Consider the following 21,609-nt stretch of genomic DNA (forward strand, 5'->3'; position numbering starts at 1 on the left):
ACTGATAAAGCAGAAAAAAAGATGTTAAAGCCAGGAATGACATCAATTGAAACAGAGGTACAGAAGAAGAAAAAATTTCAACAAATTATATTTCAAAAATGCTGTTAAAATTGATGTAAAAGATGAGGCTGATTTTGCGAGCTGAAGCTGGTCAGGCTGGCTGCTGCAAAGCCTCGGTCACCTTCGGTCTGAAACCTAAACCTAAACCTTTTGGCCAGGAAGGCCCTGCCTGAGGATCTTAGGCTGTATTCCACTTCATAAGTGGTTAAAAGTTGTTGAAATTAAGCTTTAAATATATATATTTTACTGGCATAACTATATTGAGTACTGTAACCAAATTATCCCCATGCCCAGCTTCTCATTTGTGCAATTGAATTCATAAACTTGCGCAATTTGATCAATGATATCCTGGATATTGTTCACTGAAAATATTTACTATGTACTATCATTTACTAAAAAGAAGAGGAATCCTGGAAAAATTGCTTTGTAGTACAGTTTTCATCTATTTGTCTTGGACATTTTTCTAACTAGAAACATCAGACAAGCAAATACTGCAGATCATCAGATATTTTATTTGACTATTGCATATTTGTAAATAAATTACATTAAATATGTTCCCCAGTTCTCAAGAATAATAGCATAATTAACAAACTTAACTACAAAAACTTAAATAAGATACAGGTAATTTAAGAAAAGTCATTTTTATCCATACCCCCATCTCACAAATCCTTTGATCCTAATCACAACTGTGATCAAATGTCCAATATTCACCATACAAAATACAAAACAGAACCTTCCATCAATTACTTATCACTACCTTATAAAATATAAAAGTTTTTTTGTTCACAAGAAATGTATATTACAAGAACAGTCTTGACTTCTTCATGTTTTGTAGTATCAGAGCCTTCATCAGGTACCCAGCAACATTACAGTCAAAGATCAAAGTCTTATGAGATATTAATAATCAATTTACAGCACTCTACCAAGAGCACAGATTAGAAAAATAAAACCCAAAGCCAAATTCTCTACAAAATAAATATGCCTACATAAAAAAATGCCCCAATCATGTTAATGGGGAAAAAAAATCCATTCGTGTTTTTCTTTGGTGACTGGCCCTTGGCAAGCCAGTGGCTAGCTGACTGATTTTGCATTCAATCTAATAATTTGCGGTAAACAGAATAATTGGTGAGTTTAGGATAAATCAATAATGTGACAGAGACGTTTGAGGCTAAGATCAAATCAGTCAGGGTCTTCAGTATATCCTGCCAGGATATTTTTCATAGAAAACTAACTCTTGCCTGTGGAAAATGTTTGAAAATTAAGCTGCTTTGGAACCAGAAACTTAAATTAGGACCATCTTCATTTCCCAAGCGATAATTGCATTTATTGCAATTGTATAATAGGACCCTACCAGATATATTTAGTATTTGTTCCGTGTCCGTACAAAGTAATTTACTAAATTACAATGTAACAAAATAGGAATTGAAGAGCAAACTGATATGAAGTGTAACTGACATTCCTTTCTTCAGAGGGCGGGGTAAGATGATGTCAGAGCTCCACCCTGGTGAGGTAGCCATGGTTACCAAAGGGGCGGAGGATGGCATTAGACTAAGATGAGGGCTTGAGCAAATATTTACTTATAAACTCTCTGAGGAAGTGTGCTGAAAGCCGTTTCATTCATTGTAATCCAAAAGGCAAAACTCATCCTAGAGCAGCACTCCTACACTCCGACACTTTGTCAGTACAAGTCCTGATCTCCATGGGTCTGTAAAGTTGGGGTCAAACCCCGAAAAAAGGGGTGTAAAGTCTCTCTTGTCCTCAGTCGAAGAACCGACACTGCATGTAGGTCTCATGTGAGGCGGAGTAGCCAAACTTTTGGTAGAAAGCCACGTTGTTGGGAGCACATTCCAGTGTGATTTTGTAACAATCCAACTTTTTGCTGAGAAGAGTCAGGGTTGAAACTAACCTACAAGAAAGAGAGAGAAAGGAGGGGGAAAAACATGAGCAGGAAACATACAGAGGGAGATGTTTGCTAAATAAGCCTCTTCCAGGAATCATTTTGTGTGGGTTTTGGGAACAATTAAGATCGGTCTTACACATGAGAATTTAAAAATCAAATCTACCAGTCTGCTAAAGAAATGTGTCTCTTTCAGGCCTCAGGCAGAGCTACTCACAGTTTCCCCAGCTGCTTCCCTCTGCACATGTCGCTGACCACTACCTCCTCCACCCGGCCTCTCTGCAAACAAAACACAACAGAGTGGGTCTTCATTCTTTCCAACACAAACAGACAACAGTATACGAATAATCAGTCAAGAACATATCGCATAACAAGTCACATGGTAAATCAAAGCCAGGTAAAATGAGCTGGTTATTGGAAATCATTACTGTCAAATATCGGTGGCATATTTTGGAATATCGGTATGATTTTTATCTGCTAACCTTGTTATAGCAACACCTCTGGCACAACTGCAATATCTCAGCAACATTGCTTCAGTTTCAGATTGCGTAACAAAGAGGCTAGTGGTTCTGTTTTGTAAGTCAACTTTAGTTTTTGGCATTCTGTAATAAGGTGTGGGGGGTGATGAGGGAATAAGGCATCCTGTTGTTAGCCCACATTACTCATGCATCCCCTTGGGAAGGGATTTGGTGGAGGGCAAATCTCATTTTATCCAAATTATTTGTTTATGCTCCTCTAACTATGATGTTAATTCATATCAGTGTCAACTTTTTAAGCTGATATAAATATGTATGATGTTGATTCATAGCATACAACTATAATAGGTAATATCAGACTGATGCAGTTTATTCCCCCCCAAGAAAATAAAACATGAAATGATACTATTCTAAAAACATAACTGGTTTTTGTTCATGGTGGTGGTTGTTTGGTGATAACTGCATCAAGTTCATTTACCCAGCTTTCTATTTACCAATACATCAATGGGTAACTATATTAAGGGAATTGGAGTTTAGGGAAAATGCAAAGAGAATTAACCTTTTTCTCGCCTGCATTGTTAAATATACACTGGCTGTAATGTACCTTAGCGCAGGAGTGGATGAATTTGTGCTCTGTGATCAGCGTGGCGGTGGCGACGATCTGTCCCAGATTTGTGTCTTCCACCACGACGACGTAGTAGTCTCCCGTCTTCTTCATATGCTCAAACTTCTCTGGGAGACAACAGACAGCATTTTATTTATTTTCTTCTCTCGTCTTTTCATTTTATTTGCTTTTTTTTAAAAATACTCATGTTTTCTGGAAAGTGTGTTAATATACCCCTTCTGAAACGCAACTTAGATTCTAATAGCTATATAGACAATTGTTTCGGGCATGAAGTCCAAGTTAAGACAGTCAGACTGGGGGCACTGGAATTAAATGCATGTGTTAATGACACATGTCAGTGTTGTAGACAAAACAACCATCAGAATCTCACTTTAGTGTTACTTGAGAAGTACCAAGTTAAGCATGACTTACTAATGAACTGCTCTGGTGTGACATCGCCTGCCTGGGTGAGTTGAGATAAAACCTTGTAGAATCCTGGAAGACAAAAACAACATAACATGGTTGGCGCTCTTCTGGAGAGGTATTTCCATTCTACCTGTTGTGAATTCTTGATTTCCTCTGCGGTGGCCTTTAAAGTTACTGGCTGACACACCACCAACGCCTGTACCCATTTCAAGGAAAGAAAAAAAAAGAAAGAACCATTTTTTCACATTATGTCTTGCAAAGAAGGCCATTTTCTTTTCTTTATATTTAACTGAAGACAGGAGAAATAGTGGAATATGTTGTCAGTTCGGTCTCTGTCTTACCCCTGTTGAAGTCTGCAGTGCAGAGGGGCCGGAGCACCAGGCCTTGGCCTGGGTTGGAGGGCGAGATGGGGGAAGAGAAGGAGACAGTGTTGCTGCTCCAGTCCAGCTCCTGGAGCAGAGAGGGCTCAAAGAGCGGAGTCTCGTCCAGCAGCATTCCTCAATCTCTGCTCGGGGAACACAGGCACACACACATATATTTTAAGTACAAAGACTGGGCTGGACTGGGTATGTATTAAAACAATTTATGTATGCTGTCATCTATTCTCTATGAAAGATCTAATTTTGACTCTTGTTCATTTAGATCATGCTCATGGTTTATATGTTGAACAAGTAAAACAAATTACAACATAAACAAGTTTTCACAGCAACGCCTAAGACTGGCAGCTCTACAGCCAGAAATCTTTACACTGGGACCTGATGTGATGTGTTGATTCAAATACTAAAGCACCATGAAACACTGACACACTCAAATGAAACTTGCATGAAACTGAAACACTTGAATGAATGGCATACTTGAATCCTCCGATGTCAAGGCATTGAGGTAACATCTGTAAAACTACTAAGCCCTGTATTCTCAACCTGGATCATACCATGCCTTGGCAATATGTTTATTCTGAGTGTCAAAGTCAAACAGAACTTTGTCCTGACAAATACACTTTGTGGAAATGTGTCATTATTTAACAGAAGCCCACGAATGCATTCCCTTTCTCACATAATACACTATGGGGTGATACAGGTGATGGGGTTAACAGTGTCTTTATTTCTTATACCAGGATAAGTATCAATTACTCCTCCCATCCAGGATATGTAATATGAGAGGTGCCCATCCCACACAATGCTACCATTCACAGAACAAGGCCAACAGTTATTATTGCTGTAACCTGTCTTTTACAACAGGTAGTGACCTGCAAAGTCAAATGGCTTTATAGGTAATTTCAGTAAATCTAATGACAGATCAGTCAATAGTCCAATGTGTCTCAGATAGAGATAGTTCAGTTGACTACACTTTGCTTCTAGTTTCCATAGCATCAAAACACAATTACACCTGCTAGTCATCATTTCCGGATCAGAAGCCACGCACACAAGAATATGACTGTATTGTGTTTGTGGGCTTGTAAGTAACGTTAGAGGCTACAGCTGACCACCCTGGGGTGCTGTGAGGGGAGGAGATGGGGGAATGGCGTCCCCCTTGTCGTCTCAAGTTATTAAATGTCTCCACTGTGTTCAGCACAGATTTTGTGATGAGAAGAGAACAATTTATTTCCCCGCAATACCTTAGCCTATATTACATTTGACCAAATTGCCCACGCTGACAAATAAATGACTCTGACCACACAGGTTTGGCTAGCTAGGTTGTTCTGACAGCAGCACAGCATTAAGCTAGCTTAACAGTTACAGCTCAGACAGACCTGATGACAGCCGCCGGTTACTGTATGTAGCTGTATTTATAGAACATCTTAACTCTCCTGTCTCGTCTCAAATGACCAGCTAAGGCACCGAGGCTTCCTTCAAACTCAACCCAGACACAGCTAGCTTGCTATAACGTTAGCTATAATTTAACACTTAATTCACATTCACTTCCATAACATAACTTGCCATGCCAAGAATGCAGGTACTTACCAATACAATGACACCAGAAGTTACGTTGGCGTTGGCGGTTGAGCCGAGAACACCCAGAAGTGAAGTGAATGACAACCGGGCTGTTTTACTAGTTTTGCATGAGGCTGGGCTACATCATTGACCGTAACAGCATGGGGTGTTGTTGGCTGTTTCCGCCTGGCATGAGCACTTCTGTATGACGTGGCAGAGATGCTGGAGGTAAGGGGCGCGGCCCGATGACGTCAGTAAAATATTTAAAGAGGGCTCCCTCCCCTCCTCATCTTAAACCATGCTAGAATAATGAGACTGATTTGTAGGTCTGACTTGTAAGTGACTTGTAAGTAACTGACTATTCTGACACTGAAAAATACTGTCCTGACCAAAAAAGTTTTCCTAATAACTCTCACACATACATACACACACACCTCTATCTCTTTCTCTCTCTCACACACACAGATTTATGGGAGTAATAAACTCAAAGGTCCAGTGTCTGGACAGCTGATCACTATGAAGGGTAGGCATGGCTTCATTAATTGTCTTAGTTCCTACCAAACAAAAACAGCATAATCTTTGAATAAGCAAAAATCCATCTCCCATCCAGTCTACACACTTCACACTCTCCCAGTGCGTGACTCGGCCTGCAGCAGTCTGTTTGAAATATGGAGAGAGAAAGCACTGCTTCAATAACAATGGGGTTCCTCACAAAAAATTAGATCAAATTACATTTCGTTAAAAAGCTGTAGAAGCCCCGTTTATTGAGTCTTTTGTATTAATAGTACACTTTTTTTTTTTTTACAAAAAACTACATTATTTACAGAAATTATCCATAATTGAACCATTCTTGATTTAGGCACAAAAATACAGGAAAGCTCAGTCCAAAAAGTATTTCAGTTTGGATTAAATATGTAATGGTTACAAAACATAACCCATGATTAGGAAAATGTCATGGATATGAAAAGTTGTTAAATAATTCAATGAAACCAATTGTCTTCACACTGTCTGATTTCTTTTTTTTTTTACATTTTGACTAACGGTGAAGATCTGAAATCAAAATCCTGTATTGTATCTTCTCACAACCCCCGAACCACGAGTTTGACTAATAAAATAACACACATGAAAGATCACAAGACCTCAGCTTTTAGTGGAAGTTTGTGGGATGCTCTTTGGGATAAAGTGGAAGGAAACAAAAGCACTTGTCTAGATTCATGCATAACTCAACTCAAACCACCTTTGCACTGTAATCACAGAAACCAAACACTTATAATACATTGTCTCCAAGAATGAGTCTGTCTATATAACTGCAAAACCAGCTACAGATTGATTTTAGTTTGACAATATGCAAACAGCAGCTTGCAAGGGCCCAGTCAACACTCTGTACACTGTTGAGATGAAGAAGATATAATTAATGTGGTATTTCGTACCATGAGGAGATAACCCTTAGTAACCCTTGGTAACCCTTGCTACCAGTCTTTTGTAATGCCTTTTAGCATTACAAAATCATCAGTTGTTACAATTTTACTGTCAATTTTGTTGTCAGCAGAAAATAATCAAATATGAGAAAGTTAACAAAGGTAATACCATAACCGGCTAGAAAAAATAGAAAATATATTTTTGAATTGGTTTACCGACAATCTAAAAAAAGGTGGTTTGGATGGAATCTATGAGCAGGGGGTGATTATGTACCCCACCAGTATGCTTTTCCCGCTTAGCACCCCTCAGTGTGAATCGACAAGGCAGCACAAATTCAACTCCTTAAAATTCCTAAACGGTGGAACCAGATGAGCGAGGACCCCATTATTATACTGAGTAGAAAAGAAGGTTAAGTTGTCTCATTCAGACAGAAATGCTCGCAAGGAGCGGGTGATTTGAGGAAGGATGAGAAAGGATAACACCGACTTTTCTTGTACAAAATGTAATGCATCCCCTTTGTTGCCTAAGGATCTCAGGGGAAAGGTAACAAAAAACTTCACATCCCCACTGTCCCCGTTGTTAAATATGAACAAGACGCAAACTGCTTACAATGGGAGACAGCACACACTGAATACAGAACAACCCATGAGGGTCAAAAACACTTTGTCTGCAGCATTATTTTGATAGGTACATTCATATTTGACAGAAAGGCTGAAAAACACTAAAGTGACATTCTCTTACTCTTGAGGTAAGAAATAAAAACTTTACAGGATGCGTGTTGTCATCGTCTAGCCTACTCTTAATTCACAGTTGAAACTCATCTCATAAAATAACACACAAAAACATCAGTTGAGTTTCTCCATCCATGATATAAACCTTTCCCCCCTCCCATGAACACAAAAATAAAAACAAATCTGATCAAAGGAAAATAACTAAGACCCAAATAGTAGCTTAACCTAGCAGTGGCACCTTCAAAACCGACTTGCATCTTCTGAATGCAATGCATGCTCTTTTCTGACAGCCAGTCCCAAGGATGGCAGATACTGATCTCTACTGAAGCTGGTGGTTGTAATGTGCGGCAGGTAAATAAGGGCAACGCAACCTTGCACTTGTTGACTGACACCCCTCAATTTAAACAATGCTCCAAGAAAACTGACGCTGTAATCGGTGATGCAGTGGCCATTCGCAATAGTCTCATCTTACTTAGGCAGCCCAAAACAGCCGAAACTCCATTTGCAGCCAAAGGCCGTGTTTGCGATGCTTTTTTCTTTTTTCTTATTATGTTTTGCGTGGGTGATACCATTGATTGTATAATGAATGGGGGAAGGTTGAGCTAGCTCTGTCGGTGCCTCTTAGGGTGATAGTGTGGTAGACACTCCTGCGAGCAATTTTTTAAGCCAATCCGTGTGCCAGTGAATGGTTGTGGTATCAGGGTGCCGGGTCTTGTTGGTTTTGCATGCGTCTCTCTGCAGCGGCTGCCATGGTCCTACGTCTCAGCACAGTCAAGTCCGATTCTGGGACAGTGTCCTCTTCCAGTGTGGGCAAATCCTCCTCTTGCTCATCTGGACTCTTGATCAGATATCTCCTATAAGGAAGTAATGATGCACATGTAAGGATATGATCATAACAACACAAAATGCAAGATATAGAGAGAAGCAGCAAACCAGGAATCTCTATTATAAATTAACAAATGTAAAAAAAAAAAAATGGAATCCTGAAAAAGACCTGAAAAAATTCACATCCCTGCACAAGGGGTGTTCCAGTCATGTTACAACTTATTCATTTTGTACAATCAAGCCTTTCAGCCACTCTGGTAACTCTTTCTCTTACTTGTTTTACAGTATAAAGAGTTGTCCTGCTTGGACCAAGGACTGAGGCCGTTATCAGATAGGTGTCATTCTATTTTGATAAAACAGAGTCTGTGCAGCTACGAGGCTCTATCAAGTGTGGTCACATCCCTGACAGCAGAAAAAGACCTATGCTTTCAATTCAAAAACAAAGGCCATTTATTTTGAATGTAAAACATGTCTTAGTACTGCTGCTTCCAACCGGCAGTGAACCAACCTGCGTGCTTGCTGGATCATCTCCTCTTTCCTCTGCTTTAGCATCTTCTGCCTCTCCTCGGCCGACTTGGAGAAGCGACTGCCTCTGACCTCCATGTTGTCTGGCTCACTGGGGCCTGGCTCTGCGTCTCCACTGGGCCCTGCCTGCTCCCCTGTGCCGGGGCTCACCTGGATGGGGGAACGCTCTGCGGCCTGAGGAGGGAACACAGCCATGACAGAGTGTGACAGATTGTAACCATTTATATTTGTTTTTAAAGAAAACTATAGGGATGAGGATGACACAGAAAGCAGGAAGTTAAGTATTGACCGAATTGTTAGAGGGATCAGGACAGAAGAACTTCAATGAAGAGTTGTGTTTCCAAAAAATAAAATCACACATCCTTGCGAGTGTGCAGTTTAGAACTGTATTATGAAGATTTTTTGCTGTAGTTTTAGAAACAAGAAAGAGGGCATTGGTATGATGTGACAGCATTGCATGGGCCTGGATTCAAACCCAGAGAAAGACCAGTGGTCTGAGCCATCAAATACGCCCAAGTGAGTCGACACAATCAGCATGTGGCTTTACTACTGTTACACCCGAGAATTTATTCCTTTCACCAGAATAATTCACACGGTGCAACTACAGGGATTGAAATAAAGAGAGCAGAATTTAATCAGGTGTGAAATGAAAAGAAACAAATGAAACTAATTTAGTCAAACTGAAGGGAAAAGAGTTGAACTTAAATTATTTGGGCTGAGAAGAATTTAACTTAAAAGCAAAGAAATGAACTGAAAAGAATGTAACCAAATGGAAAAATGGAATGGATTTCAACAGAACTGAAAGGAACTGAAAAGAATGAACTAAATTAAGTGTTTTTACATCTTTTTAAGCCCTGACTGACTGACCTGTGCAGGAAAAGGCACCTGGATGCGTCCCTCCAGGATGTTGTCGGTGGTGACCTCCACAGAGCGGGTCAGCTGCAGGTCCTGCAGCACCAGGTAGGAGGGCACCTGGGGGAACATCTCCTGGATCTGATGGGCCTGATGACGAGGAGGTGCAGCAGGAGCAGAGGACCAAAGAGAGTGGGAGAGAGTTGGAGGCAGAGGACAGGACACAATTGATTTATATATTTTCTAGTGAGTGGAACCTTGAACAATATTGATATTTTAAAAAGGCAAATACACACAGGTCTTAAAATGAAAATAGCTGAATGTCAAAGCCGCTGTAAAATGCCTGATAAACAGAAACCTGTGAATTTAAATAGTAATGAACTATCTGAAAATCACCATTCATACCAGTCCTACTAGTCCTACCAGTACTACATACTTAGGGAAGAATTACTATTTAATAACTACTGATTAAAGCCCCTTAAGGCGGCTTTGCACTGTGCCTAACCATGTCTCTTAGCTATCCTAAAATGACTGTAAAGCACAGCCTTCCATGGTTTATTGCTTACATATATTGGGCATCTAATTGTGAAAGCCCAACATGTGGTGCTAAATCTCTTGTTAACAATAAGGTCGTCACCTTAGTAACACAAACTCACCATGGCAACAAGCTTTTACCCAGAGGACAGAGACCTTATGAGCAGCAAGGTAATGGTGTTAAGAGCAGTAGCACAGGCAATATTTTGAGGCAATAGACATCGGCCAATTTGCAAAGAGCATGAATATTGGGCAAAATCAACATAGATATCATAGCATTGGCTTAATGTAATTTAAGTATATTATTTGTAAAACTATCCAACTACCTTGTCTCAAAATGCCACTCGTGTATCACTGCTCTTAAAACCAACAAGGATATCATCAGACTGTAGACATACACTCACCATGGCAATGAGCTGGGAGTTGTTGGCCTGAGCAATGCCTAGGATATTCGTAGTGTGCATTACCTCCACTGAGAAACTGGGCAGCCAGCTGGCAATGCGGGACCCTGCAAAGGAATGCATGCATTTCATAAGGATTCATTATCGTGCCTATTTGTGTAAGGTAATTCCGGAGACTTCTAGCTAGAAAAAGATAAAGCTTTGCACAGCTCCACATTAAAGGTCAAAATGTGAACCTCAAGCATAACTTACATAACATTTTCTCTCAAAATATCATTGAATGGTGAACTGCACAACCACGGGCACAATGTTCTACAGTCCCTGTGAGCTGCTTTCTAATGCCATATTTTATTTCCACTCCCACTGCTTTTGGTGGATAATGTACCAGTCCACCAGTGAGAATAAACCCTGTATTGGACCAACTGAATGCACAACAAATTTTACTGGCATGTACCATCTTTATCAATTAAAACATGAAAACTACACACCAATAACCTGTAATAACTGTATATCTGTTGGCTGATCTGCTTAAGATGGAATAGTAACAGCAAAGCAAGGAAGTAAGGGGTTACACAAGAAGTAGTGGGTGTAGCCTTAAGGACATTTGCCAAAAAAAGAAAAAGAAAAACACTTTTGCCAAAGTAGGGTTGAGCCAGTGCAAAAAATATAAAACCGGTTTGATATATGGCCGAATATATACTGACTTTGACCACCGGGCGGCGACCGCAAGCTGCTCCTGTGCAACAGAGGTTTGTTTTAAGTTAATAGAAGAACTCAGTATCCATTCTAGCTGTGCAGCACACAGCCTGTGAAAGTTTTACGTGCTCAGAGAAAACTTGAAGCCCCGTCAATGAGCAAAGAGGTTATATTTATCCCGTTGTCATGTTAAATATAACCAGTACAATACAATTTAGTACATTTAGCGTCTGCGCAGATAGCTGATTTAGGGATGGGCTACTTTTTAATTTGTCAGATCATCTTAATGCCGGTGCAGTTGGACTGCAGAAATCAAACCGATGTAAGCTCAGAATTTAGTCACTTGCTTGTCAACTGTTTGCCACACCTTTTGCTTCATCTCTTTTAGCCAACAATCTTTAATAAATTCATCATCAATCCAGAGAGCCACAACAGTTTTTACTGTTTGTTTTTTCACTGGTGTATGTTTGTTAATAATGGGGAGAAGAAATGTATCAAAAGCTGTTTTGATTGCCATATCCACAGTCCAGCAAATATGATTCCAAGGGATCTCTTGTAGACCATCTTAGGTGTCGCCTTGGGTACTTTTGCTTTTCTTGTTATGGCCAATATGTTATGGTCATTACACCCAATGGGAAGTGATGCTCCCTTAGCAGAGCTCTATAGCGTCCATAAAATTAGCAGGTTGATGTCACATTTCCAACACTATTAACACAGACTCATGTCAGCTGATTAATAACCTGAGTTAGATGACATGCATTAGCTACAGAAGTTTACTCTTCAGCGGACAGTCCAGTGACAGCCAATCAATACCGAGATCTCCCATCAAATAATTTCATTTCTAGCATCTCACACATCATCGAGCATTTCACACATGATGTCGAAATAGGCTTCCTATGAATAGAGGTTTAACTCTATGTTTATGTGGGGGTGAAGCTGCACTTCAATGTTTCTTGGCAAGAGGTCACACCTTATTTTTGCTGGGATGTGGCTATGCATGTATTTGTCAACTCCCCTCCATGGATGTTCCTGTCCTTCCAGTAAATATTATACCCTTGTAGATTTAGGGCACTAACTTTCACATTCAAGGAAACACTGTTTTTGCATATATAGCATATGTCCAACAGCTCTTACTTCACATTAAACACTTCACCGAAAAGTTGTAACCAATTTCCATGACATTTCCAAAACATTTTGGATATGCATCAATTTCCATTTCATTTTGCAGGCCGGGAAAACAATTTTCCCCAGTCTTGTATGACTGTAGGAACCCTGCAGCTATTTTCATGCCCAGGTTTGTGTCTGATAGACTTACCATCAAAGTGGAAGAAGTGGTTGTGTTGGTTGATATGTGGTCTGGCATCTACTGCAGCTCCTCCAGGGCCCATGTTGTCTTCCAAGCCCCCTCCCTGCTGCTGGCCTCCCGCCTGGCCCCCATCGCCGCTGATGTTCAGGGACATCCTGCAGGTGGGACACGAGGTGTCCTGCTCTAGCCAGGAGCGCAAACAGGAGCTGCAGAAACACATAATAGCACACATAATAGCATACATACAAACGCAAATAAGTCACAAACTCATTAAATTCTTCTCTGAATTTTCACCGAGCTACTCTAACTTCTTGGGAAGTTAGAGAACAAATGTCAAATTTCTAATTTGACATTTGTATTACAAGAGCCAACAGTTGTTCCTTGTTCAAGTTTACCACAAAAACTATACCCTTGTATGCAGGATTTTGAGCACTAGCCCATTAAGGATACTGCACACAAGCCTGGCATGTCTAGTTGCCTGCCATCCCTCTCCATTAGCCATCTTGATTCGGGCTAGGGAAGACAAACTTGCACTGGGCAGAACAATACAAGCCACAGGCTGGTGGCACCAATAAAATTTCCATCCCTGTATCGTGCATAGCAGCAATTCCTGTTGATTGGAAAGTCACTCTTTACTTGTGAAAGAGATGGCCGCAGGGTAGTTTGCGTGCTGTCATCATGGCATCCCAGCAGATGGCACAGTCATCATCGTTAGCTGCCAGCTCCTCTGCAGTAGCAACAGCAAACCTGCAAACAAAACACAAAGTACACAAAGTTCATGGTACAATACTGTATAACACCCCCCACACACACACACAGCAAAAATGTGCCTTTATAGATGATGATATTATGAAGGAGACACAAATAATAATGGCAGGAAAATAATAGGATAGGATATCTACAAACTCCATTAGAAATAATTTATCTAGTTAGTTATTTTATTGACACAAAAGGTTGAAACATTTGGGTCCAAACAATATACAAAAAAAAAATCATATATACAAAAAACCCATAAGTTAAAATATTATAAGGTAATACAATTAACAACACAAAATCCCATCACTCAGAAACAAAGAAACCAAAAACCCTGAAGGAAAAGAAAGAAAAATCTACCTGGCCTCCATGTTGTTGATGACACGAAGATAGTTCTTGTGGCGGCGGACGCGGCGCTGGACCTCATGGAATAGATAGCGCAGTTGCATGAAGATAACCAAGCTTGCCATGGATAGCCAGATGTTACCAAAAAGCTAATGAAAGAAATATGGACAAAGAAAGAGCAAGAGCAATAGAGGGAGCAGAGAGAGGAGAGAGTGAGAGAGGATAGGCCAAGGATTAAACTGCAGATCAAATACAGGTCAAACTGAGCTCATATTTTCAAGAATTAAGAAAAACTGACTGCAATTTAAATGAGTTTCAGAGACTCCATGGTCAAGAATATTACTTAACACATCAATGCTGTTTAAACTTTCACATGAAGCAAACAAAATACCAAAATTAAAAAAGAGTTATGAGACTTTCACCAAACAGAAGTGGGCATTCCTTATTATTAGTATACTGCACAGGCCTGCCCAGAGGGGCCACTCTGTCATTTCTGTCATGTCTCACCAGCATGTGGATATGGTGCATGAGGTCCAGGAAGAGCATAGCCAGCTCCATGATGAAGTCTGTGTAGTAGACATATGTTCCCTTACTCTCCCAAGTCCCTGGGTGGTTCAGATCCCACAGGTGGATGGAGTACCTAGAGGGAGACACACAGCTCTTTAAGGCCATTAAACATGGGCAATATACGGACAGAATGGTGGTGGGCAATATTGCTCTCAGCTTAATTGGGAAATGGAAAATGAGGCAAAATGAATACATACAAAATAATATAAAAAGACTATAGGGCATAATTGCTGGTAAATTTGCTCAACTACACTGCCTTAAAAAGTTCCCTGTGTGGCACAGCCTTCATTTCCGGATGCTCAGATCAGTTCAGTTTTAATACAAAGACGATGATACATGGGAAACATTTTGAGGCAATGTTGCCTTCAGCAGGAATAGATAGCAATAGATTGGCAAATGGAACTAAATCCATTTGGATAGCATAAACAAGGATAGGGAATATAAGTATAGTGAAAAAATATGATTGGTCAAAGCTGCCCATCTTCCATTTCCACGTAATTGTATATAATGGCTTTAAGCCAACATGCCTGGTTAAAAAAGGCCACAAATGGTAGAAATAGTCCCAGGCTGCTGAACCTTCATCTACTATGTGTACTAAACACAGAATAAACACAAGCTAAGGGCTTCACATGAACCACTCAGTCATTCACTGTTACAGTACAGGGCAATGGGTTTCCGCAAACGCAATTCTGCTATGTATTAAGCTAACAGCGCTTCATTTTACAATAGTTTACAAGTGTTAGTTTTAGGCTAAACCCATTAATGAGTGCCTCCCTTGATTAGAGTTTTTGTTGCTAGCCTAATCCTGATCTCCCCTCTTTGGGACAAAGAAGCCTTTCAAACTGGTGCTCATGGCAACAGAGGAAAAACAAATGGTGGTGCTAATATTAGCCCCTGAACCATTCTAAATCTGCAGAGGCCATGTCAGTGCTGCTGTGGTGTGTGTCTGAGAGTGCGTGTGCGTGTGGAGGGGGCTTTAAAGGCACTTACCGCATGATGACATGCCCCGTGCGTACAGTCACCAGCAGACACTGAAAAAAGATTATATATCAGTTAATACACAGGTGAATATGATGTAATTCTTGCACTTTCATCTTTCCATAAAAACAAATACCAAATATGACATTACAGGTAATAGAGTGCGACTGCAAAATACTAACAGTATCCGAGTGAAATGGCAGACAATTGCTTTGTACTTAAAATGGTACAGTAATGGTTTGTGAGCTTATCAAGCTCATCCTCTCTTGAAAATGATGTATTCCCTTTTGAGGACAGCTTCTAGTCTGATAAATTAAATGAAGTGCACCTGAAGGACATAGGCATATTATTTGAAATCTTTATCTAATACATGGGCCTAACCAAAAGCTTGTGTGATTTTGTACCTACTGATTAATAGAGATTGCTCTGCATCTGCATTAATAATTCTGTGTAGCCTACTTTGTGTAAGTGTTGTCAGCACTGTCCAAATTCCAATTCAATAAGCAGGGATAAAAAAGGAAATAAACATAACACACAGGCATTTTAAGTATACTCATTTTTGGAGAAAATTTGTCCACATAACCATTTTCTGATCAGGTATACTTAAAAACAAAAAGATCTTTTTGCAGAGCAGATGTCCATTTTCACCCAATTGTGGTGCCTGGCTCTCACCTCCGCTGCCATAAAGGAGAGGGTGTGCAAGCCATGGGCAGCACCCAGCAGACCGCAGACCACAGCCAGACCACAGCAGTCCAGCAGCAGGGAGACCAGCAGAGACAGCACTCGCACATGGCTGTTCATGGGAGTGGAGGGGGAGAATGATAGCTGTATGGGGGAAAACATGATATACATTTAAACAGATTGAAAATGGACTGCAGGGTAGGTCCAATAATTAATTCAACTGCAAGAGGAGGGAGGGTTTTGAGCATGCATGCATGCACACACACAAACACACACCCCTACAGCCTTGCACTACTGGCCAGCACTAAGCAGCATCACTGGTTGGTTCAGTACCTTACTAAAGGGGTGTTTCTACAGCAGTTGTTGAGAGATGAGAAAGTGCTTCAATTTCCCTTGCCCTTCCAGATTTTACTCAACCAGTCCATGTTTTCAAACCTCAGTCACAAGCTTCCTTCTCTAACTCGTTGGCTCCCTCCTCCCAAACAAAAATGTTTGTGACTGACTGCTAACATTGTCCCCAGTGTATAGAACACATTTTACAACCCCAGGACTAAGTGTAAAAAAAAAAGTGTCTAAAAAGTCAAAAATACAACTGAGACAGAAAAGTTAACTCTTTGAAAATACCACAAGATTAGTCCAGGACACTGATATTACCCTATTCCTGTAACCTCAGGCAGTTCAACCAACACTTGTGATTATTAACCCAAAGCTAGAAACCAGAGGAACAGGCCCCTATTCTGTGACATCATCAAGATGCACAGCTCTTTATAGGAGTGGTGGGAGAGGACGACGGCTCGGGTGACACATTAACCAAGTACTGACAGACTGCTAACCTATAGACCTACAGCCAGAGCTGCACGTGGTGAGAGTGCCACAAGACATTCATACACCAGCGGATATGCACTGATACAAACATTTTACAGCTGGGCTGGCAGAAATGACCTGCTGGTACACTTGACACCCAGTCAGCATTACATCACAGATAACATACAAACCTGATACCCCTTTCAAATGTCATTACTTGTAAGGAGGTGATTAACTCTGATATTTTGTTTTTTCCAACATGCAGAACATAATCTGATACAGGGAGGGTAATGTCAATGATGCGGCTGAAACAGTATCAGTAGCCAAACATGCAAGCACAAGGTACTATTAATAGATCCAGACCTGAAAACAGTACTGTATGATCATGCTCAGTCTGCAGACCTACAAACAGCAGCAGTGCTAAAACAGTCACAGAAAAAGTAGGTCTGGCCCTATCATGTTTACTCTGTAGCCTGAACAGGAACAGGCTCATCTAGACCTATTAAATGGAATGGAACAAGGTCTACAAAGTCTGACAGCAATGATGCATGGGCAACATTTTGAGGTATTGTAGATGGGCAATTATGCCAATAATTATAACCAAGAGGTTTTTTTTGTTATCCATGTTGATTGTGCTTAACCCTACCCCTGCTTAAGGCAATACTGGCTATTTCCATTGCCTCATGTTTCATCACGTTTGCATCTACTTAAGCATGGTAATATGATAATCCATTCAAAAGAACCTTTATGTACTGTTTGCAACTAACATTTCTGAACTCATGTGTATCCTACCCTCACAAGTAAGAGCTTAAAACAGCCTGGAGGCGCTATAGCAGAAAATTATAACTTCCCATCACCAGGGCCCCATGACAACAGTGTGCTTTACTCTGAGGCAGTGTTTCCTTCACCCTTCACTCCTTTCTTTCCAGGAAAGACAGGCTTGATTGAGTGGCCCATCCAATCAATTCAATGGTAGGCTATACATTGTTGCACAGTTTTGTACATATAGTAAAGTATTTATATAGTCAGTAAATTATTCTAAATTACTCATAACTAATTATTAACTAATTATTATTTAGTTATTAGTGGGTTATTATAATGTCTCTACAACTAGCCTTTACAACATAAAGCACACTTGGGTAGTAAATTACTAGTGTAAAAACAGCATATCTTGGTAACATGCTACATATACCATTTGATGCATGTTTTTATCCAAAGCGCCTTACAGTACCATGAATGCGTACATTTTTGGCATGGATGGCCCCAGTGGGAATGGAACCCCTAACTCTGGAAATGTTAGCACCATGCTCTACCTGTTGTTGCTACATAGAAGATTGTCTTACAAAGCATCCATAAAATAAGCTCTGGGTCATAGCAAAAGAGTGAAAATGACTATGTAGTTTATAAAACCTACATATTCAAAGCGGTCTTTGCAGAGCTGGACCATGAGGTGTAGAAAGACCAGGGCAGAGAACCACAGACACCACATGACCACCTCCTCCACTGTCTGCACGTTCAGTACGCCAAAGATGAAGATGAACTTGTAGAAGATGAAGTTCCAGAACTTATCTTTCAGGTGCTGAGGGATGAACACAGAGCAAACTGAGGTGTCAGACATATCAAGCTGTAATAAGTGTAAGGCTATATCCAACAGTGAAGGTTAGGTTTGTGTTATAACAGTATTTCAAAAAGATACAAGTTGGGACCCAACTGAGCTCATAGGCCTGTTTCCTGATGGGTCGACACTTAACAAGAGCTGCAATGCATATTTTCAGGAGCCTGGGTCCCTGCGTTCTCATTTGGGCCTTGTTTGCAAGAGGTTAATAATATAAAATAGATACGATCAGCTTTATCGTAACACTGTTGTGACTACACAACTCACCTGCTTCTCACTGACTCTCAGGGGCCCAAACACCACACACTGGATCATCTTAGCGATTAACATCAAAGAGCAGCAAAACGTGTTGACTAACACCTGGGGAGGGACAAAGAAGAAAGAAACATTATTGTTTTGGTAAACAAACAAACAATACTATCTTATCAGACAATACAAAGTCCTATATTGTATAAAACTCACCCATACAAAAAGACTGTCAGTGACGAGATACCACAGGACAGCAGTTGCCAATTCTGTGTCCCCAATATCATTACTTAGATGTTCAAGATCAACTTCAGAGGGAGTAGGTGTTTCATCTGTCTCCAAGGTCCCAAAGCCCTGGTCAGTCACAGTGGTATAGGCACTGAAGATGCTGCCAGCGAGCAGAGCCACACTCAGCGCTGTGTAGGTCTGCAGGCTAGGCCAAGGAAACCTCTCCAAGAACAGTAGAGGCATTGCAATGTTGAGGCTCTACTTCTCACACCACCAAACTTGGGAAATTAGCGTATAATGATCCCCGAGCTGAATGAACTCTGCAAACAACCTGTGAAGGCAGAATGTGTGTATAAATAATAGAAAAGTAGCTGTAACAGTTAGGTGATTTACAATTTGTTAGACTTGCAGTTAACGTAAATGTTAATTACATTAATGCAAACGTTACCTGATCATTGCTAATGGTAACTAACCAGTGTTGTGTAAATGAGTTTTCAACAGTCTTATAATTGAGACAAGATTCAAGGCGAGATCTTTTGGCTAACATTAAGACAGAGTGCAGCTAACGTCGTTAGCCTGTTATCGTTACCCAGTAAGTTAGCGTTAGTTAATGTCAATGTTACCAAGTGAAGCTACGTTAGCCAAATAACGTTAGACAGTTGGTAACGGTGCAAAATACTTACTGATACGACTGTCTTTAGCTAAGTGCGTTAATTTAATTCTGCTGCTGGATAACGATTATAACCCGAGTAGTTAAATAATGGGAGTTCACGCCCCTAACATAACCTGTTTAGCTATTTACCCAGCTAGCTACATTAGCTAACACTAGCTCGCTAGTTAGCTACGTAGCTAACTGTTTGCTAGCCCCAATAGATACCAAGCTCGTAAACCTTGACTTACAGTTTGTCAATATTCCAGTTATATCGGATAGCCAACGCCCCTTGTTGTATTCAATCCTTTACTTTTGATGTTTTAATATGAAGATCGAAGTTGACAGCCTCGTCATGTTTATTTTCGACTAGCAAGCAGTAGGTTATGTGAGAGGAGACTTTCTTTTGCGCATCATAACAACGTCATCATAACAACTTTAAAGTCACAATGATATGAAAAACGTTATCCCACCTCGTCAGCAAATTCTCCTTATCTTAATGTACATCTACTTGTCAATATATGCCTAAAAATACCAAATTTTATTTTCTCGTATTTTTGTATCAAATCCCATTACTTTTACTTCCTGGAAAACGTTGTATGTTTAGTGTTGGCGTCATGTCGTACCGTGTCGTACCCGTAGCGGCGTACATTAAAAGAAAAAATATTCTTCTTCTTCTTTGTGTTTATAGGGGGTCGCAAATCAGCTTAAATAGGTGCATACCGCCACCTACTATACCGGAGTGTGTAGAATCAAGGCTCTAATCCACTATATCCTACATGTAAGTGTGTGTCTGTGAGTGTGTCTCTAATCTTGTTTCTACTACAAAAGTCCCATTCCTTGTATTGTTATCTACACGCAATAATCCTTTCAAACCAGTCCCTTATTCATTCCATGATTATTCACTGAATCGCTCGACAAAATCTGAAGAGTGGGCGGGACGTGATTCAGGAGTCTGGAACCAGGCTACCCTCTGTAACCTTAGCACAAAATCTTTCCCTGTCTAAATTATATTTATTACAGTAAAAATGTACATACTCTACATTTTCTATTTCATTATACCAATAATACCATCACAAATTTTTGAACCCCCACTACCTGTCCCATTATAAAACCTGCAACTTCACAAATGGCATTAGTGGTAATGTGGTCGTAAGGCAGTGTATTTTTTGTTGAGGTCCCGGTGGCTGGAATTGATTAATTTTGAAGAATATGGAATTTGTGACACCTCAGGATTATAGACTCTATCACACTTTTTTTGTAATTTCGTGATCAGAGGTACAAAGCACCAGTGCAGCTGCGGCACAATTGTAAAATGAGTTGGATTTGCAGGAATATATTATCAATCCAATCAGCTCCTCTTATTCCCTTTAAAAGCAGTGTGTTTCCAGCCATGGTGCACAGACAGTTTTGTAATGAATGAGAGTCCAGACCGGCTGCGCCAAAAAAAAGAGAGGAAAAAGAGGAAACTGATGTACTCGTTCAGGAGGGGCAGAGTTGCAAGGCACTGATGTGGAATTTATGTTTCTGGAGATAATGAAATTCCTGTCGCTATGCTTTCCATGCACATCGACAGCTTTATGTTGCAAGACAATGATTCACACAATCTTCACATGTGCATAAAACCTAACTATATTAAGCTATGGTCTGAACTATAACATGAAAAAAGCACTAAAGCACTAGAATTAAGAAAAATGACCAATGCCTCTTCTTCTTGACTGCCTAAGAATAGAATAACGAGTAGAGAAAAAACATCTAAATGAACCTTGAACTTTTCCCCACTATTATCTTCAGAATGATAGGCGGGTAGGCTATCCACTTTATTGTGATTTCATGCATCCCATTGGTTTTGGGGCTTCAATCTTTAATCTGACACTCATTTCCCAGGCTTCCACAGTCTATGATTTCATTTGGGTAATAATAATTTGAGCAATTATAAAAGACCTTTGACTTGTTTATTCGTCACGCAAGGTAAATCATTACATGGCCATCAAATTATCTCAGTTACTTTCAGTTCTAACCTGTTGTGTTATAGAGAAGTGAAGGCTAAAAATACAAAA

At 40.2% G+C, this 21,609-nt stretch overlaps 2 protein-coding genes across 2 annotated transcripts; both read right to left on the minus strand.

Moving 5' to 3' along the window:
• Positions 1-549: 549 nt before the first annotated feature.
• On the minus strand, positions 550-5,567 carry gnpnat1 (glucosamine-phosphate N-acetyltransferase 1). Its single transcript, XM_071901861.2, has 6 exons — positions 5,425-5,567; positions 3,805-3,968; positions 3,470-3,532; positions 3,038-3,165; positions 2,175-2,236; positions 550-1,966 (listed from the first exon to the last, which is right to left on the minus strand). The coding sequence occupies exons 2-6, from the start codon at positions 3,956-3,958 to the stop codon at positions 1,819-1,821; spliced, it is 555 nt and encodes a 184-aa protein (XP_071757962.1). The 5' UTR covers positions 3,959-3,968; positions 5,425-5,567; the 3' UTR covers positions 550-1,818.
• A 957-nt stretch (positions 5,568-6,524) lies between these two features.
• On the minus strand, positions 6,525-20,129 carry LOC139913697 (E3 ubiquitin-protein ligase AMFR-like). Its single transcript, XM_071901810.2, has 14 exons — positions 19,801-20,129; positions 18,889-19,231; positions 18,694-18,786; positions 18,226-18,390; positions 15,999-16,151; positions 15,339-15,379; positions 14,289-14,421; positions 13,797-13,930; positions 13,320-13,430; positions 12,693-12,889; positions 10,685-10,788; positions 9,762-9,896; positions 8,878-9,068; positions 6,525-8,398 (listed from the first exon to the last, which is right to left on the minus strand). The coding sequence occupies exons 2-14, from the start codon at positions 19,141-19,143 to the stop codon at positions 8,242-8,244; spliced, it is 1,869 nt and encodes a 622-aa protein (XP_071757911.1). The 5' UTR covers positions 19,144-19,231; positions 19,801-20,129; the 3' UTR covers positions 6,525-8,241.
• Between the last annotated feature and the right edge of the window lie 1,480 nt (positions 20,130-21,609).

This window comes from Centroberyx gerrardi, chromosome 1 (genome assembly GCF_048128805.1).
Source record: "Centroberyx gerrardi isolate f3 chromosome 1, fCenGer3.hap1.cur.20231027, whole genome shotgun sequence".
Taxonomy (NCBI): domain Eukaryota; kingdom Metazoa; phylum Chordata; class Actinopteri; order Beryciformes; family Berycidae; genus Centroberyx; species Centroberyx gerrardi.

Coding starts and splice junctions, on each gene's coding strand:
- gnpnat1 (XM_071901861.2), bottom strand. CDS start 3,958: ATGCTGCTGGACGAGACTCCGCTCTTTGAGCCCTCTCTGCTCCAGGAG. Junction 3,533..3,804: donor CACTGCAGACTTCAACAGGG/GTAAGACAGAGA, acceptor TTTGTCTTCCAG/GATTCTACAAGGTTTTATCT. Junction 2,237..3,037: donor TCATCCACTCCTGCGCTAAG/GTACATTACAGC, acceptor TTTTGTTTGCAG/AGAGGCCGGGTGGAGGAGGT.
- LOC139913697 (XM_071901810.2), bottom strand. CDS start 19,143: ATGCCTCTACTGTTCTTGGAGAGGTTTCCTTGGCCTAGCCTGCAGACC. Junction 18,787..18,888: donor CTGACAGTCTTTTTGTATGG/GTGAGTTTTATA, acceptor GTCCCTCCCCAG/GTGTTAGTCAACACGTTTTG. Junction 18,391..18,693: donor TGAGAGTCAGTGAGAAGCAG/GTGAGTTGTGTA, acceptor TTCATCCCTCAG/CACCTGAAAGATAAGTTCTG.